This window comes from Falco biarmicus, chromosome 2 (assembly GCF_023638135.1).
Source record: "Falco biarmicus isolate bFalBia1 chromosome 2, bFalBia1.pri, whole genome shotgun sequence".
Classification (NCBI taxonomy): domain Eukaryota; kingdom Metazoa; phylum Chordata; class Aves; order Falconiformes; family Falconidae; genus Falco; species Falco biarmicus.
The window spans coordinates 89,208,205-89,229,019 of NC_079289.1; the positions used below are offsets into that span (position 1 = coordinate 89,208,205).

Genomic DNA, 20,815 nt, shown 5'->3' on the forward strand with positions numbered 1-20,815 from the left:
ACCTCAGACAGTTCCAGACAAAACGCTTTGTGGAGCTGCTTGAGGTAAGAATTGGCTGTTTAAATAATTTCTTCAATATCTGAAGGACATACAGAGCTCGTGGCTGCCACATATGGTGCCAAAAATCACCATCTTAACTCTGACAAATATCTCAGAATGTTCCCTGTGAACCAGAATGTTTTGGAGCTAGCACCGTATACAGAATGTAAGATAACCCGTTCACCAATTCTACAAGGAAATGGCCTCAACCACCTTGACTCTAGACACTCCATCTTTAAGGACATTTTGTTTCTTTGAGAAACAATACTGTACACTGTTTGTGATGCCCTTGTTTTGTTAGCGATTACTTCTTCAGATGTGGAAGACCTATTTCAGCTACTGGCTCAAAAACTGGACTGAGAACCTTCTCACACTATGTGTTCCTCTGTCAAAGGCAGCAACTATGAATTTGATGATCAAGATAGATCAAACATTGGTATTAAAGGGAATATCTAAATAAACAACACAACTGTGATATATACAATGCATAGTCAAAGTGGAGTAAGATCAACCAAAAGAAAACTGCTGAAAAAAGGCCGCCTTAAGAGCTAGAAGCCAAGACTGCTTTGTAACAGTAAAAAGCACCTACAATACAAAGCAAGCTATCACACAGGTCAGAGTCTGGCATCAGAAAGGTCTCCCTCTTACTTCACCAAAGGGTGAGAGAAAGCCAAGGGGAGAAACACATCCTTCCCCTCTTGCAGCTGCACAACATCAGTAAAGGACAGAGCGTAGAACTGACCCCTACAGCAAGGCCTGTATTTGTAAAGAGACACACACAGAGCGTGAACCTTCAACGTACAAGTTCTTGAAGCAGCATTGTCTCAAGCCTACTTACTAACGTTCTGAAAGCGTATGAAAACTCACAACACTAAGCACACAGGATTTATTAAGCAAACAGGATTTCTAACACAGCTGTGGCAGATCATGATCAGATATGCATAGCAATGGGGAGTTTCACTGGCATATCAGTATTCTTGAGGACACTTTACTGCAAGGGCTAATTAAACAAACTGAAAAATTTTACTTACTCAATTTTCTTTAGTACCAGCATCAGATAAAAAAAAGTACATGAGAAATCGTTTCTATGTATTTTAGGGCAGAAGAAAACTAAAGTTTAACAGAACACTTAGACACTTAATACTTAAAAGGACAGATTAAAGTTATTAAAAATTTCAGGTTTTTTTAGTTCTGTTAATATAACAGAAGTTTCTCTATTCTCATTAACACATAAGAAAGCCTCCACAAACCCATGACTTCACTGTAAGCAACTGCAGAACTACTTTTTTTATTTTATTAAATGAATTTAAATCTCCTTCAGTCTCTTGTATCTCAGTAACATATTTAGATATATTCTAAGTTGTGGGGTTTTTTTATCAACAGAAGAATTAACTTCATCTTACCTTTAACCACCTCTGCCACATTACAGTTAGGGTCAATACTTCCAATATGTTTGGGATGAGCAGGATTAATATCTCCACCAAAAAGAAGTGCTGAAAGGAAAAAGAAATGGCAGTAAATTGTGTATTACACTTGAGGCAGCCCAGAAAGTTTAAATATGATGGTATCTGAAACCTACTGGATAGTACATCATTTTGTAAAAAGATTCTCCAGGAAACTGTCAGAATCCTTGTTTAGGAAGACTACTTGCCTCCTTCCTCCTCTTCCCCCCCCTTCCCCGCCCCCCCCCCCCCCCCTTTTTTTTTTGTATAGCTAGGACTATTAAAACAAATACTGGTGTGGGAGGGTTAAGGTGAAAACCTGCATTTCAAAGTGGACTATTAAAAATTAGATAAAACTAAACTGTAAAATGCTTCACTCATACCATTATGTCAGAACAGAAGCACTCACAACAATGAAAATGTTACAGTAAAAAGGACTGAGGAACTCTAAGACAGCATTAAAAGCCTTTTGCACTCACCTAACCTGCAATTTCACAGCTGGCACACAGGTCTCAACTCACTTTACTTTCTCCCTGACTCTCAGCAGTATACTCCCTGCTCTCGCCTTTGCACAAGGGTCTGCCACTCACCAGATCCTTCACAGAGAGTTTAGCTCTCAAAGAAGTAGAAAGGTTTTACACATTTTTGCAGAAGTGATTTTCTGCTGCTTTAGCAGGTTAGTCAGCCCTGATGTGAAACTGATGCAGTATGAGGTGAGCAAAAGTGAGGACCTGAAAGCTTTTCCTATTCCAGTCATGGCGAACTAATACACTGGCACACCGCACCTTGTAGAACTGCGCTGTAAGAAACAGTCTGTCGATAATGTATCAAACAAGAATGCAAACGACATAAAACTCTGTTTCTTCATTCTGCTTTCCAATTGCCTTTTTCATCAGTGTTTCAAGATTAATATTTGCCATCATGGACAAATCACTAACATTGCTTAACACAGAGAACTTGTACAACATTAACTAAACTTTAAGCATCTACAGGCGTTTTTAAATAATCAAATTGTCCACAGGAAAAGCCATTTTAGTTCAATGAGAAGTTTAAGATTTTAGAACTAGTGCAAGTTATGCTAGCACTTGGCCCACAACTTCTATTAGGACAATGTTTTTACTTATTGCTAGAACTCTTCTATGACAGCCTTTTAACTTAACTTGGTTTTACATCTGTCATTTGTCTGCCCAGGTACAAGTAAAGAATAAACTGCACATTTATCTCATTTTGTATGCTTTGCCACATTAAGAGTTTTGTGTCCACACAGCAAGGCATTTGTTAGTCACATAAAAGGTTACTGGAAAGACACACAACTCGTAGTAAAATACCTTACAGTACAGTACTCTAGCATCCGCATTCTCTGTAGCGTACTACAATTTCTAAGAGCTCATAAAAGCAGAATACTGGGCAGAGAATGAAGCTCTAGAGCTAAAAGGCACGGAATACACTAGATCACAGGACTGCCCTTAACTTTATACAGATAATTTTCTGCATGGTTGCACATACTGGTTAATAGGAACTGCAAGTAACTCCTTTCACTCTGTAATACGAATAAAAAAGTAAGTTTATTAGTAACAAGAAATTAAACAGATCTTAATGATAAAGGATGACTAGCATTCATTCATAAGCAGGGAATAAGTAGTAGAGGGAGACAAGAGATATAATTGAAAGCTTAATTTAGAAATACTCAACCTCTTTAGAAAGCAAGAAAGTCTAGAGAGCTTGCTGAAAAAAACAACAATAAAAATATGTAGTGCATAACCTATTCAGAATTTATCGTGTCCCTGCATTTCATTATGAAATAAATGTCAGCTCTACAAACTATCTTGCGAGATTTGTGAGCAGAAAGATACAGCTACTCTACTACCATCTAAAAATACTTCATGTATCACTACACAAGCTGTCTCTGCCAACAAAATTAAAAAGTGACAGCCATGCTGACAAAGCCTGACAATTCTAAAAGAAAGCATACTGGTGTTTCGGATTCATTTCTGATAGCTGCAAAGTACCAAATTAACCCGTTGCCAGTATATCTTTTACCATAATTAGCATAAAATATTAAGAATTAGCCATGAGTATGGGAAAAACCCCACAAAACAAAGCTATGGCTTCAGGTTTACAAGCAGTAACTAATGAGTTCTCAAAGATTAAAAAAGCAGTTACTTACTGTGTTGGTTAATAAGCATACGGAAAGAGATGCGGTTGGTGTAGAATCTATCTAGAAAATACTGGATGTTACTGCTAACAAATGGATCGAAGCCATATTTTTCCTTGTATTCAATCACCCCTTGCGCCATGGTTGGAACCACATCATTGTGTCTGTTCCTGACTTTAATTAAAACATCTAAAAAGCTGGAGGAAACAAAATTAGAAACATATTGTTAAAAGTGTAACTAAACTCAGTCTCTCACTTCTGTTTTCAACTGCCCATAGCATAACCATTTTATCTGTTTACTATCCCTCCCAGTCAACAAAGAATTATCAGAGGGAGAAGATAAAATATAGCAGTCCCTAAACAAACATATTTAAAGAAAAATATTTGGTCAATCTCTCATTTATGAGGTCTGTGAAACATTCAGGGCCTTCAATTAAGTTATCCCTCCCCAAAACATTCCTTTTAGAACAAAAAAAAAAAATTTCTTTTACTGCAATCATATGCATGATGGTAACTCTCATTCTCTGCAGGCAACAGTAGCTGGGAGACTGAAAAGGAAACTGAGGAAAACCAACCTGACTGCCCTTGATAATTTCCGGAGAAGTTTTACACTTCATACTTTCTTCCCAACACGTCAAGCCGTGCAGTGTAACTTTTGAATGTATTTCCTTTACTTGGCATCTATTCCGGTGAGTTTGACTATCAGGATGTGTCAATTATTAGGCGACTCCTGCTCAGTTTGCTCTCACACCGCTGGATGGCAGAGCGCGTACAAGACTGCTCAGCCGGGATCCTCCCCGTGCCAGCTCGGCAGGCTTTGGGTATCACTGCCATTACTTTTAACAAGCATCTGTTAACAAGCACTTGCTTTGAACCAGCTTGGAGGATTTTCTTTTCGCCTGCCAAGGCAGCTCAAGAACCTAGGATCTTCAAAGTGCTCTCCCCCCCACCCCCCCATGCAAACTCATACGTACTTGAGATACTATTAATAGCTTTCTAAAGCCTAGACATGAAAAATCAGTACTACTCAACTCTGCTACATACTCTAACATTAAATTAATATTAGCACCTCAGTGATTACATAATCTTGATAAAAAAAGCACATAGTGAAATGCAGCTTTTCAAAAACAGCACAGCTGGGAGACTTGCTCATCTATGCCTGTATCTACAGTTCTACAGGTCCTTTTCAAAAAAGGATCAACAGCAACGCATTCTCAGATTCATAACAAATACTGAAAATAAATGTATTAATTATTTTTATCAAAAGTAGAATATACCAGCTAAGGAAGGAATCAGAATAGTTTGGTTGGAAGGGACCTTTAAAGGTCATCTAGTGAATCCTGCTGCAATAGCCAAGGGAAAAAATGTTAAGAACACCAAAAGTAAAAAATACTACCAATTAGTCACCCCATTTAAAGCAGACCCTCCCTTCCTTTTCATAATTACTTAGCCAAGACAATAATTTGAAAGTACACCATACCATTCTTAAGTGATATACTTAAAATCACTTCTCCCATTCTACACTGCCAATTCCAAAGGAACGTAGGATTAATTTTTAAGTTTTTTCATCATCCTCAGTCTAACCAGTTTTTGCCTGTGTGTTAACATTGTTAGAATAGTTCAATAGTCTTTCAACGCTATTTTGTTGCATAGAAAAGGAGAAGTTTTAACTGCTTAATTCCCCAATCTAAATACTCTAACAGTACAGAATGACTGTTCTCTTACTGGTCTTGCTGACTGGACATCTTAAAATATACTTTAAAAGTTTGGAGACTTTTTATGTTTATGAAGTCTTGATTCTGGGTCATCTGTAACCACTGAGATATGTTAGTTTTTGAGACAAGACCAGTGCCTGGCTGTACTCATGTTGCTTCTTTGGCTCAGAGCAGGAAGACACTAGCTAAAAACAGAGCCGAGAAGCAACACTTACATCTGAAAAACAACTGACAACGCTCTCCACTAACTGCTTTTTGCTGACAGCTTCACCATTTGTTTTTTAATACCTTCGCTACCCACAATATATACAATATGGTGCCTACGTGCTCCACAAGGGCAAACTGTTCACCAACATCCCACTACCTAAGTGCTTCAATGCACAGAGCGTACTTAAGGGCAAACAAAGAACTAGAAGGTTTATCTGCTACAGACCAGCAAATCATAGCTGAAGCTGCGCGCAAATACACATAAAGGCATTCTTCATTGTTCCAGAGACACAACAAGCCTCCCCTTCCATCTTCAAAGATAAAACTGAGTTCACTCATCAAGCAGATGCTTCTAAAGGACCAAACACATGAAGTACATAGGCACATTTCAAAGCAGCAGGGGCAGAAATCAAAACACCTTTCCTTGATCTTATTACTCATTCCTTACCACCACCACCACCCCCACACACACCCCCCTGAAAGACACAAAGCTTTTACTGTTCTCAGACTGTGGGAGACCATACCAAGGAATTTTTTTAATGCCCATGGGATTAGCTGGATTGGGAGGGGAATACTCCAGAATAGCTCTGAAAATTTCATTTAGCAATGACTGTTTTTTCAAAATTCAGCATATCATCTCCAAAACCACAATGAACAAATAATGCAGTTGGTTTGACAGATGAGAATTATTAACATGAAGCTATTTTAGTCAAGTGAGCTTCAGTGGCTTCTGTATAACAAAAAAAATATTTAAGGCATTACCATTGCTACTAAATAAATTAAGTCTATAGGCTTCTGCAAAGACAACTAATGAATGTCACAACACAAGGTATAATTTAACTCCCTAATAATTGTATATATTATTCGAGTTTGATCTATCATCACAGTGCAAGAAAAGAAGTCGTAAGAAAGCCAATATAAAGACAAAGGGAATTTTTGCTATGACTTATTGATAGTATTATCTGAAAGAAGACAGACAAGAAAGTGTCAAGTAGACTGAAGAAAAAAATCCTTTTAAATGCAACAGACATTCAGTGTGTTTTTTTGATTGGCTGCTCTTTGTAAAAGCAGCACTAGCAGGTAGCCGAGAGTCACCAGACAAGACAGATACCAGTTCGCACTCTGAAAGATTTCTCTACTAGAAAGTGTAGCTACTTTTGAAGTGCAAAGTAACTGAAGCAGCATTTCACATTACTTGAAAGTAACTAAAGGGCACCTTCTTAATCAAATCTACTCCAATATTTATTTATTTTAAATTGCTAACAGAATCATTATTTTAATCTTAGTGCTGCAGAAAAAGTTACTTCTTGTTTACTAAGTTTCTTGTGTGTGTTATCTCTAGACACACTGGCAGCCTACTACTTGTTGCTCAGTTCCAGGACACTCCCACACACACCCTCCCACAAGAGTGCCATGAAGAAAAAAATCGGCAAAGAAACTCACAGGTACAGGGGGGTGGCATAATTCTTCTTTGAAAGTACATGTGAGCAGCACGTTTTATAAACCCATCAATTTTTGAAAAACAACTTCTGCCTCTGTGTTTATCCAGATGCATACTGACATCACGGGAAATTTCCAACACTTCTGCCAGCTTACACCCTGTACTAAGTATGGACACCTTATCTTAACGCTCTGCAATCACACTGTTTGACAGAACTGTAGAAAGACTTCCACCTGACCACTCTGCAGCTTGAAGGGAGAGATTTGTGTTATCAAAAATGCAAAAGTAACCCGATCTTTTGCCATATGCACATACTACTGACAGTATCAGTAACATGGCACTGTTGTACTATGTTCTCATAAGGTCTGCTGACCAACAGGATGTAATAAAAAAACCTGAAAAACCTCTGAACCACTTCACCACAGAAACGTTGAGACCAAAAAGAAATCCCTTTAAAGGGATTTTGTCCCACATTCATAAAAAGGTAATACGAACATACATCTGTCCTCAAATTCATACACTAAGAGCAGAGAATAAGTCGGGCCGCTGAAAAACACCAGCTGTAGTTTAGTCTCTGCACTGAACTCCTAACCACTCACCCTCCCTGTTCTGTTGGCACTGCTGCCTGTTACCATAGGCCATGTGGTGGAACAGTTTGGGGATCACAGGGCTGAAAGTGTCCTACTTTTCTACTAGATCAATTTCCCACTTCGCTTCACTGCATGGCTTCATGAACAGTTGTGCCAGTACATGGAAAACATCTATAATCCTGCAAGACTGATACATTAAATGGTTTCCTCGGAAAGCAAGCCCGAATTCCAAGAATACCAGAGCAGTTTCCCCAGACAAGCAAAGATATAACACAAATAGTCAGGGGACAGTTTTATGTTCAACTGATAAAGTTATTCCATCATTTTGGATAACAAATTGAAGAACTACCGCCAACAATGATATAGCACATCTGTGGATAACAAACCTCTTTAAAAAAACATTTTGGCTCCCCTTCTCTCTTGTGCTACTGTTACCTTGATTAGCCATAACAGAAACTGAAGTCTTTCTCAGCTGACAATAAGACCACCAAAGCACTCATTCAATTATGCAAAACCAACTGCTCACTAAGTCTTCATGTTTTTTGAGTGCTTGAGGTGGCCACCCCATTCAGCTCCAAACAAAAGTTGCTGGGTTGGTACTGGGACAGAAGTATGTCCATCCAGGCTAGTCTCACGTTTTGTGATACTAATGAAGCTAAAGGAAGAAGAGATGGGAGACATCATGAAACAGTTAAGTCATCTGATACCATACAGGGCATTAACAAGGATGGGCACTACAGACAACCAAAAGACACAAGACTGAGTCTTTTGTAATATGAAGTATATAATCTGTAATACTAGTATGCAATATGCACTCTTCTACTGTGTGCTCAATGTGGGAACGAGACAGCTGAGCAGAAGAGTTGAAGCAAGTTCCACGCACCTCTTCATATGCTACTGTATGCAAGATACTCAAAGAGATACACTACAGATGCTGGCAGGACAAGAAATGCTCTAGTTGAAAGGACCAGGCATACCTTAAAGAGTGAACTTCCAATGTCCTCTATACAAACTTATCTGGTTGAAGCAAAGTACTATTCTTATTCATGCATCCCTAACGACACTACCCACACAGTCCCAGACAATGGCTCAAATTCTGTATTAAGCGATACATGCAATTACAAAAGAATAGAAGTGTTATGTAAACATAAATGAACTCAAACATGGGGGTTTTCCCACTGAAAAGTAGTTCATTAACTACTACAGTTCACAGTATTTCTCCTCTGACTGTAACGCATAAAGGTAGGATAGGGCTAGACAGCAGCAACATGGAATACTGGTACAGGAGTTGAGAAATTTGTTAGATTTATCTGTGGGTTATTACAAGATAAATAAGAACACAGCTAAGAGTATTTTTGAAAGACACAGCTTGCAAAGAATATTAAGAAAATAGCTAATTACAGCTCAATACCCAGCTAAATGCCATAGCCTTCAGAAAGTTAGAAATAGATGACATGCAAAGAGCAGGAAAGCAAGTCTGACTTTCTAATATTAGATAGCCCATCCAATACTGTCAAGAATAATAAATTTGTTCTTTAATCGGGTAACATCTCTTTAGTCTCTTCTCACAGGCCAACTCAGTAAAAAAGATGACTCTTACTATCGAAGTCCCTAGCTGGACTTCACCCCAGTAGGTAGCAAAAACTCTCAAAATCCTTATCACTGTATTATGTGTAATTAAGTACATATAATCGCAAGATTTCAAAGATTTTAACAGTTATACTGAATGAGTAAATATTTGGTTCATCATCAAGTATCTGGTGTAGCATACCAATATAAAGCATCTCAGTATTTCCAGTTGCCATGAAACAGTATCAAGAACATGTGTTTATCCATATGGCAGAATCAGGTAATTCATCTGATAATTACAAACAGACTCTAAAAACAGGTCTCCAAGAAAACCATTCATCAACCTTTCAAAAAACGTTCATATTATGATCCACCTTGAACCTCTGAAGTCCATAAAAAAGCTGAAATTCAGTTACCTAAGCAGAGAATATCCAAGATGGTACCAGAAGCTACATAACCACCTTGCCTCCACCTGCAGATCCAGTTACACTTGCCAGGCTCACTTAGATGTATAGGACAGTTTATGCCATCTCAAAAGGCAACAGACACCTAAGTTTCGGTAACTTAATCCCACCCAAAATGTTCTTCTAAGGCAAGCAGTAGGAAAACTCACTGCTGAACCGGTCAAACACAAATCCTTGTCCCATCAGCAAACAGGCTGTAAATACAGAATCACAAAATGTAACAGCTAGAGGTAGTCAAAAAGTTCATCTACTTTATCCACTGCAGAATAAGCATGCCTAAAGCATCACTAAAAGCCATCTATTCTTCAAAGCTTTTATGATGGGAAGCTGTAAAGCCTTCTGAAATTGTCTTTTTCAGTCTGTTCTCACTAATATTAGAATTTAATTTTTGCCCTGCGTGCAATCTCAACTTTAGTAACAATCAAGTCATTTTTTATTCTTTCACTTCTTCACATCATCCTTTATTACAAGGAACTTTTTTTTGGCACACTGACTTCCAGCGTCTCCCACTAGAATCTTCTTGCCAGTCTAAACAAATGCCTTCAACATTATTCAGAGGTGAAACTATCCAAGTCTTTAATTCTTGTTGCTTTCACATCAATGCCGCCCACATGTGTTTTAATTTCTTAATAGGTAGTACCCAGAACTGAAGACAGTATTCCAGCTTAGGACTCATACTGAGAAAATAGTTACTCTCCCCTTGTTCAACAGCACTACAATTCACTCGGTCTGTAATCCTTACGGCTTCCTTCAACAGTTCTGCCACACAGAGAATTTGGTACTCACGCACTTGAGTTTCTCCTGTATGTGTTGCTTGATACTTAAAAACCAAATATCTCAGATAACACGCCCACAACCAAAAGAGTGTAACATCTAAAATGCATTACCTAATAAAACCCTTACATTAACTGGTGTGTTAGGTTAAGTATCTGAAACTAACTGCAGACAAAACACGATGTTTGCACAGCACAGGCCACATCTTGAACAAGTAAGAGTATTTGTTGGGCTGCAAGATGTTTTATGGAACACTTCCTACAAAGGTCTCCTTGATCAGACAAGATTTGCAGAGCTTAAAAAGAAATTAAAGTTTAAAAGACAAGCTACCCTAAGAAAACTAATAAATGGAACAAAAAACCTGCAAGAAGTAATCTCCTGAAACAAAGCTGACTGCTATACAGTACAGGGTAACCACAGACCTCAGAGTGGGGGTGGGGAACAGTTTGGTTTGTTTTTAAGTCTGATGCATACATTGCACCTGTTGTTCTCTCATGGGGGGGAAGGGGTACTACTTTATGCATACAAATTTCAAGGAAACATTCTAATGACAATATGATTTGGTGGATGATGAAAATCGGGTACGTTTTCCTTTCTTCTCAAAACGTAAGTAATATTCAATTAGGTAGATGAACACCAATAACTGAAGTCCATTAAAAAAGCTTTTAGATAAAAAAAATGACTGACACATTGAATGTTTTTAAACTGAAAGAATTCAAAGAATGCATTAATATACATTACACATCAGAGTACTAAGCTCAATGTATATACTAAAATGACATTTTAGCCATAAGTATTTAATACGCAAGTATATTCTCACATGCATGTTGTCTTAATACAGCCTTGGAAGAAGCGTTTCACGACATTTCATAAACTATCAGACTATATATGTGCAAAAATATATTGTTAAGATGCACTCCGATTCCTATATTTTGCTCCAGATTACAGCTCTGGCCTTTGATGAACAAATTCTACCTTAAAAATAAGGTCACTGTTACCCTATAGTACAAACACACTTCTCTGAGACAGGTTATTTTCAAATGAACTGTCAGAAGAAAAATTACTCACTCATCGAGAACATGAGGATCCTCAGGACTTTTATTTTCATATTCTAAAAGCTCAAGGAAACTCTGCATGTACCTGAAATAAGCAAAAATTATGGAGTTAAAATACTTAAACCTAAATTACTTTTGAGGATTTTTTTTAAGATTAAGACTACAACCTTATTTTAAACAGAAGCATAGTACACAGATCTCTGCAAAGACTAAAATCAAGTGAGACACTGCAACGAAGGGAAAGAAAGCAACTACAATGTATGACATTGTGTTAAAAAGTATTATTTACAACCTTGCAGCCCACAGTTCAGGAAAACTGCTATATAAATCAAGCTGAAGTTAACAGGAACAAACCCCCTCCTCCTGTAGGTCTGTAATTTCAGGTAACTTAGTTCATTCCTAGATCTTGATTTCCTGGTCATCCACTTTGTACTGATGTCAGTTTGCTCCCACATTCGTCAGAGAGCAATCCAACCTTCCTTCCAAAATAAAGCCCCAGGGAACACTGCCCAAGAGCCATGATAACAAGGCTGCACCAAGCTGGTCCTACCACAGTACTCCAGAAGAGTACTCCCCTTCACACACTCCCACATCTCCTCACACTGTACCTCAGGCCACATGACAACCTTCGGTTCCATAAACACACCACTCTCGCACAACACAGCTCTCTCTAGTTCAGACATTTGGTAACGTGAGAGAGTAACTCAGGCTTAGAGCCACAGAGGTACCACACAGGACACACAGAAGATGTAAGGCGAAGCAGCACTCAGCAAGAGCGCAGCCAGCCTGCTCTGTAGGAAACTAGCCCAACACCAGCACAAATGCCACCACCGCACGTCACTGGGCCTGAGGACCAAGTAGTATCCCCCACAGCAGGTACATTTAGCAGTATAGACATAGCTTTACAGATTACAGAATTGTAATTCTTGAAGTAAATCACACAAAGTCTCACTCACACACACATAAAAGGTAGGGTTTGAATGTCACCAAAACGATCTGTCATTCTCCTCCCTTCTGGGCTCCCTTCACTCCTGGTTAAGCACTGCCATTTACACTATGATAAAATCAATGCTAATCAGATGTCTGTCAACAGCTACAACTCCCTGCAATGGTGAAAAAAACACAACCAACCAACCTTTTTGGTACATGAAAGCAACTAATTGAAAGGCCTAACCAGCTAAAGCCAGCACAGGAGAGAAAAGATAACCAGAAAGCCTACCTAAGGAAAAAGCAAACCGAATACCCTGCCTCTCCCTCTGCAGTAGCAGCAATCCATTAGGTCAGCTCAACAGAACTGTCCATGCATAAGCTCAGTGCCTACGAGACTGAAGCTTGGGCAACTCCACATAACAACAAAAACTCTTTGGTAGCAGTTCTGTGTTAAGATCAGCTTAAGCAGGCTATTAAACTTCACCCTACATCTTCCAACTACAGCAAAACTTCAGACAGCACTGCTGTCTGCATGACTCCCTCCAGAACCACATGCTGCTACTCCACCCCCCATTTCAATTGCAGCCATCACAGGTCACTGTGACATTTCTCCAGGGAGACTGACATTTTCAACATGGTTAGCACAGTAACACTAGCTTCTGTCTCTCTGTATGTTTTTGGCCTCCTGCAGCCCTCAGGAATGACTACAGAAATCCCCCAAATGTTTGCCAGTTCCAAGTTTGGGAAGTAGCTGATGTCTCCAGTACTACTTATTTTAAAACACATTCTTTTACACTGCTAAGAGACAGTAGTAGTTTAGAACAACCATCACACCATGCTTCCAAGAATTCAAGAAATAGCCTATGGTCACTTCAGGAACAGGCAGTAACTTAAGGAGCCACAGTTCACTATCCACTGAAGATGAGTTCCTGAAAAGTGCAACATCTAACAGTTAAGATACTGAAGCAGTTCTAACCATGCAGGGACAGTACACACAACATGGAGGATAGCAAGGCAGACAAAGAATCATCAGGACCGTCAGCTGGAGCAGGAACGAAGTTTCTAGAAGAGCAAATGAAAAGTAATCTCCTTTGAGGATGTGTCCTTGCACACAGTCCCCTTTTATTAATTCTCACTGGAAAAAGCTGCCTTATTCTCTGAACAGAATCATTTAAGCTGAAAAAGATCTCTTGAAATCATCTAGTCCAACCTCCTCCCTGCTCAAGCTGGGTCAGCTAGAGCAGGCTGTCCAGGACCGTGTCCATTTGGGTTTTGAACATCTCTACAAATGGATATTCCACAGCCTCTCTGGGCAACCTTCTTGTGGTGTTTGATCACTCTCACTGTAAAGAAGTTTTTTCTTACATTCAGATAGAATTTCATGTGCTTTAATTTGTATTCATTGCCTTTTGTCCTGTCACTGAGCACTGCTAAAAAGTCTGGCTCCCTCACATTCATTCTCTCCCATCAGACATTTATACACACTGTTAATATCTGCTCCCTGCCAGCCAAGCCTTCTCTTCTTCAGATTGAGCAGTCCAGACAGCTTGCTGGATATCTCTATGGAGATATTCAGCACACTCAAACACTTCCCATATGAAAGATGCTTCAATAAACCTGTGCCATGAAACAGCTTCTCTTGTGGCAGTCAGAGGAAGTTAACAGGAAGCTGCTCACACCTATCTCTCATCATATAATATTATGAAAGTCCTGTTTCTGAAGATCCAGGACAACCACCACACTTGAGAAGCAACACAGCAGGTGCTTTTTACTACAGACCTCCTACCAAAAATCTCTTAACATTAGCAGTTCCGTGCTGATGCTGAGTATAAAACTGCAATGAGTATTTCTGGTACTGAAGGTAGTCAATGCCTGATTTTTGTGCTGTGCAGATTTCATTGGTTGCCTACCATGACTGGTATGCTGTACTGAGATTTGTACTCTGTTAGTTTATTGGGACATTAATCCTAAGACTGCGACCCCTAGAATCAAACATCACAAACTCCTGTGTTGAAGGATCAGCACTTTACCACTCAAGTATCAGGCAGGGGCAAGCCAAGTGTTTCACTCATCTAATGCTGGAATAAATTGTGCAGAAAACTGTCTCAGTCAGAAAAAGACTAAAGCAGCTCTCAACCAGAAAAAAAACTGCCAAACCTTCAGCACGACCAGCAGGTGGAAAAACTTCTGAGGCCATTATGCTGCAGGTTTAATATAGCACCAATGAGGAAGAGAGATTTTCTGAAACAAAGGACAATTACACAAACTAAATGCTCTAAGGAAATTTACAGAAGTAGTTTATCTTGATTTGTGGTGATGAAGAAACTACAGAAACAGGTAATGCTTTTCTTTTAGTTACCAACAATATTTAGATGTCTCCTCCTGATTCTAAAATAAATTGACATCAGAAGCCAAGTTCATTAGCACAAACATTGTACCCAGCAAGTTAGAGGGACCAGCTCAGAGAAACAATTAACTTCAAATCTAAGTCACTGAAATTTCTTCCATCACTTTTTCTATTTTTTCCAATCCCTTTGACTAAATGAAGCTAGAAAAAAGTAACCTTATATCAAACAAATCTAACCCACTGTCCAATGCCTACTACCACTGTACATCACCCAACTTGGGATGTTGTAATACCCTGTATATTATCCCAAGTCTCTAAATAAAAGCTCAGAGCCATAAATGCTGTTACGTCTTTTTCTTTTACCCAGTTGTGATTTCCAGGTTTTACACAAAATTCATTCCCCGCCCCACTCCCTCCTGAACAGCTCAAAATTAAAGAAAATAAGTAAAAATTTGTTTAAAAGAGAATTTGTAACTCTGTTTAGCTGTAATAAAAAATTCACAACATTGCCTTAACCACCACCATTACAATCTGCCTAACGGTGACCAGTTAGCAATGCAGTTCACTCCTGTAATAGCTAGTGTGTGCAGAAAAGGTCATTCTCCTTTCACACAGTTCATCAGTTTCCTTGACTTTTCCTCTGAACTGTGGGTGGATATGGATATCCACCATAGATATGGAAAAATGAAGGTAGTAACTACAGGATTTATCAAGCACCGAAAAGCAAGACAATTCACACACAATTACCAGCCAGCTAGAATAAAGGAGAGAAGTACCAGAATAATGGATGACTTGCTATATTATTAATAAATGAATACAACTATACAGGACACAAATCTACAAATGAAACTCCAGCACAGATGATGAAGAGAATGTCAGTTATAATTTGCTATCTTCAATGACTCATCAAAAGCAGAAGTCAAAGCCTATGCCCTTCAAATCTGCTGCCTTTTAATTTTTTATCACAATACACTACAATTTATTGGGCAAGCTCTTTGGTTTCAAGCTCTCTTTAGCCATGTTCCTTTGTTAATTACTGCCAGGTAGACTGAATTCTTGTTAGTCTGCCAAATGTAGTAATTCTAGAATGGCACATTTGATACAAAAAAAACCACTGTAAGTGCACATAATGTCAACTCCGGATTTTTTTAACTCATGCAATATACCTTTGCTTTTTCCCTATGTGTATTTCAGTAAGATTTTCCTTTAGAATCTAACACCAAAGCACTGAAAGGATAAACATATCTCCATGGTAGCACAATCTTGTTAGCATAGTCTGAACATAAAAAAAGAGAGGAAAAACACATTATTAATCCCCAAACTGTACTGACTTCTCTAATGGGTCTTTCCAAGGAGATAAATGGAAATGTATGGCCTTTTCTAGAGAGAAGTACTAAAGAAAATACAGAGATTTGGTCAGGATTAATTAAAATGTGAATTTTACACATGACTGAGTGGCATATTGTGCAAACTTCACACTCACAGATATTTTTCAAGCTCTGACCTTAACCATTATAAGGTTTTATTGTAACTATTTTCCCTCATGCATCACATTAGTTACGATAACCTTTATCATGCACTTCTGCCACATGTTCAATACCCTACCTGCAAGTGTACCTTAGCTAGAGAGTGCCCTCTCAAAGCTGACCTAAAAAAAGGTCCACTTCCTCGGAACTAGGAAGTTACCCATTACTTATACCCATTAATTAATTAATAATAAACAACACTGGTTGTGGATCTGTCTGTTATTTGGAATCACTGCAGTTCACATCCAGAACATACTGTGTTATTATTTTGATTCCCTTCATTCCTTCCCTTGCTACTCCATGCAAAACATACACAAACTAAGTTACCAGCTTGGGACTGGGACAGAACCAATGTTTTACATTCACACAGACTGAAATTCAAAACTTATTTTTTTTTGTTCATAGTTCATTCTCTGGGTAATGCCAGCTTTATTCAGAAAACTGTAGTTAAGTAGCAAAAAAACCCCACGAACAAACCCAAAACAAAACAAACACACAAAAAAACCCTGTAGCTAAGTAGCCAGGACAGCTGGCTTGCCCATCTTCACTGCTGCACACATCAGGCTAAGTAACCCACAAAGGAAGGAGGAAAAAAAAATAATGCACCTTTCCTGAGAGCAATCAAACATAAGATCTGTTAGGCAGCACAGTGCAGTCCAGGAGCACGGTACAGGAAGCAAAGTGCCTACAGCATGACCATGAAGATGGATTAGAGAACCATGAGGAGAACAAGGATTGTCTGCAGCAGGGAGCATATTCTCAGAAGTAACAAGATGAAGTTGCTTCCCAAGGGACCTATAAGGGACTAAGAAAAATCATGCAATCCAGAATGCCACTGCCTGGCTGGATAGAGGATTGATGGGAAAGGATCCATGCCATACAGCCTGGGGTTACTTTTCTTCTTATCCACCACACCTAAGTTCCATCTATTTATAGAGCCACTGTGTACCCTAATTTAAAAGTTTAATCAAACCTACTTTAAAGATAAGGAGCTTTTTGCATTTTTTGGCATTAAGAAATAGACTAGGAATTCAAATTTTAAAGCTCTAGCTAATTTGGAGTCTCACCAAATACACATAAAAACAGGCTTTTAGTGCACAGTGGTAGTGTTATATAAAACATAAATACGCTGGCAACTACATAAATTACCAAACAAACAGATCGAAGGTGAATAATGCATTAAACTACGTCTTTGCTCACTTTTGGCAAATTAACATCAGATTTTTTTTTGCATAATAACAAATTGTCAAGCTTCTTCAACCTATGGCATAGTAAGAATAAAGGATCATGAAATCTGATCTGATACTTCAGGTAAGATTTTTTTCAAACAAGCGCGCCAGAGGTTTCCTCATTTTACAGGTTCACAAAACAACTGAACAGCTAAGTTTGTATTTATTCTACTGCATAAAAGTAATAAATCTCTCTCTAGATATGTCTAAACTAGGTTAGGACATTACAAATATGCTTCAAAACCTGCTAGCAGCATAGCTGCATAACACTCAAGATCATTCACGCTGAAGTTAAACTCTTTTATTTTGGCCTTTTTAGAAGCTGATACAGTGAATTTTGCCCAAGGCTCATCACCAGTATATCACGAAGACTTATAATCTACACGTAAATGTTTTTTTAAAAAGGAATTTAAAACCTCTAAACAGAAAAATAAGAAATAAACTCTTCAAAGTCCACATCCATAATCATGAAAACAACATGCTACAGTTACTTTTGTTACTTCTGACACAGGATCACAAAAACATTCTTACATAAACTCAGGAAGATAATCCTTTCCACAAAAGCTGTTAGTTTACCGAGGATCAAAATTAAAAGAACACTACTACAAACAATTTCAAACTTCCACCTCTGGGCTGGCTGCCCACTTGAACAACTTCATCATGTTAAAGTCTGGTATTTTGGCCCATTTTAACAGAAAACCATCAGTCTACAGCTGTGATAGTGCAAATCACATTATCATATAAAATATACAATTTGGACAGGTAATGACAACAGTCATTATATACTAATACACTCAAGACTTTTTTTTTTTATAATTAGTAGTAGCTACTGTAGCCGTAAGAGTCATCCCATGAGTCCTCAAACCTCTGAGCAAAAATTCTGAAGGGGGCATCCACTCTTAACACCCCATTCAGTTCCTTTTCCAGAAGTGATCCAAATGTTGCTCAATTCTGTATTAGCAGGGCAGAAGCATATGCCACAGAACATACACTGGGAGTAGAAGAATTACACTGCAGAGTCACTACAGAAAAATTACTTCATTTTCTTCATCCATATATTTGTCCATATTTCACTAAAGACAGCTTCATGAGTCATGCAGATTAGAAAAGCCTAGAATGCCTGTATATTATCCACTCTTTCCTATTTGGCATAACAGCTTCCGATAACATCACACAGATAATACACGCCTTCAAACCTCACAAGCTGCCACTTAATCACAAAGTGATTGTTACTCTGGTTCCATAGCACTTACATTTATTTGAAGCACTTAATCACCATGTTTGAAGTGGTCATCAAGACAGCTAGTATTACCTTTCATAGACAAACACATTTAAACCAGAGTACACAATATCACATATCCTAATTTGTATTTTCTAAGTCTGAAGCCTGATAAATAAGACTAAACCCAGCAGTCAAATGTACAGTCAATGTGGAATTTCTTGGCTTAAGGGCTATGACTAAACTTAACAGAAGCCTACAACGTTAGTTGCTGTTACAGTTTGATAAGCTGTTTTTCACAAAGGAAAGTTTATGTAAAAATATCTTTGCAGTATACAAAAAACTTTTTGGATCAAGTATCTGCAGATAATACATTTCCCATGTACAACAATTTTTTAACCCTTAATACATACAAGGCAGTAGTCTCCAAACCTCACTGAACATGCAAGTAGGTTAGAAATTAATTACTGTGGAAAAGATTACAATGGAGAATGTTACTTACTGGATGACAACAGATTTTTGTCCCATTCCATAACTTCCACCGAATACCAGGTTATATTTTTAAAGATTCAGCAATGAGAAGAACAGACAAGGTTTAAATTTTCTTTCAGTGTTTTTGACAAAGGAAGAATAAGGAGAAAGAACAGCTATTTCAAGAAGTCACAGGTGCAATGCAGTACGGAGTATTTACAAAGCTCACTCTTGGAAGTTGCTGTCTGATTTAACTGAGAGACAACAGTGTGTTTTTACTACTAACTTACAAGACTAACTTAAAAATTCTTATCTCTAAGATCCATATTACTTAGCATTAGACAGAAGAAAACGGAACTTCATTTGACATGAAACACATTATAAACAATTCCAGGCAGAAAAAAGGCTTCAGTTCAAGACAATTCAAGCTGAGGTACAAGTAAAGCAACACATACAGTGTTAGTTCTACACCAATTTTTCAATTTTTATTTTTTTTTTAACTTACCAACTCTGTACTAGCCCAACTGAAGGCCTGTTAAGTAAGTTATCAGGCAACAAATTGACTTCTCTCATGGTGTTAGCGAGTCGCACAGGAAGCTCCTTCCGCAGAAACATGTATGAAGTCTTCTCACATGCATTGTCACGACCTGTTAGAAGGAAGGAAACAAATACCCATTGCAGCAGATCAAGTTTAGACTTCTCAGTGCTAGAAGGTTAAAAAAAAAAATCACTTGTGGAAATAAAAATTTGAAAAATAATTTTTTAGTACTCACATTCACTTCCAAGACACATATACTTTTACCTTCCTAGAGCTTAACCCCTTTAATCTGACATTCTTCCTCATTTCACATAATCTCATCCTCTCCTATAAATAAAAATCCCTCATCCTATAAATGAAAATTTTCAAATACCAAAGACTTGATATTAGCTGGAAATAAGACCCCAAAATACTAGCTTTTTTCAGTATGACTCTTCTACTACAGTGAGCTTTTAAAAAGTCCATGCCACACACATGATGGAGGGTAAAGGAGTGAAAATAAAGGGACAAACCAGAATGGCAACAGCTGGCTGATGTTTCACATCACAAGCTCTTCAAACCTACTAAATAGCTAAACATTTCAGCAGCACCTGGAAAAAACAAAGGTCATCATCCCTCCTAGGACCAGCCTACAAGATACTCACTACCTGGAAGGAAAGTGCTGTGTTTGTCACATTCCCATTTGAAGAGCTGCAGCTGACATTATCTTGGACATTCACTTTTAAAATAGGTTTTTATCCAGCACAGTATTTAAAAAAAAATAAAATTTTAAAAACCCAGTCAGAAAGCAAGTAAAAGGGATCCAATAAGATAACAATACTTTGCTGTGGACCTAGTAACCGTGGTAATTCTCTGCAGTCACCCTACACGAACCAGAAGACTGACATGACTAATAGCATTCTTAAGCTAAACTAGTTACTGGAAATATCTGTAAAACTTTAACTACAAATACTTTAAAGTATAAGATGTTAAGACTCTTGCCCAGATAGTTTCATTGGAAGATCAGACCTGGCACACTTTTCTGTATTTTGCAATGTTTCACAAGTGGGGGAACTCCCCACCATAACTAATTTCTAAAAAAATTCAGGTAAATTTAAAAAACAA

The 20,815-nt window shown here is 38.1% G+C and overlaps 1 protein-coding gene across 2 annotated transcripts in view; it reads right to left on the reverse strand.

Moving 5' to 3' along the window:
- Positions 1-20,815, reverse strand: part of PDK3 (pyruvate dehydrogenase kinase 3) — a 56,436-nt gene that overhangs the window by 14,621 nt on the left and 21,000 nt on the right. Inside the window, exons 2-5 of one of the 2 annotated variants that reach the window (XM_056327030.1) lie at positions 19,679-19,820; positions 11,465-11,536; positions 3,649-3,833; positions 1,443-1,532 (exon numbers count right to left, since the gene is read on the reverse strand). In XM_056327030.1, the coding sequence (XP_056183005.1) occupies positions 1,443-1,532; positions 3,649-3,833; positions 11,465-11,536; positions 19,679-19,820 (489 nt within the window). The remainder of the gene's footprint in view (positions 1-1,442; positions 1,533-3,648; positions 3,834-11,464; positions 11,537-19,678; positions 19,821-20,815) is intronic. The other variant, XM_056327032.1, reaches the window with a different exon arrangement.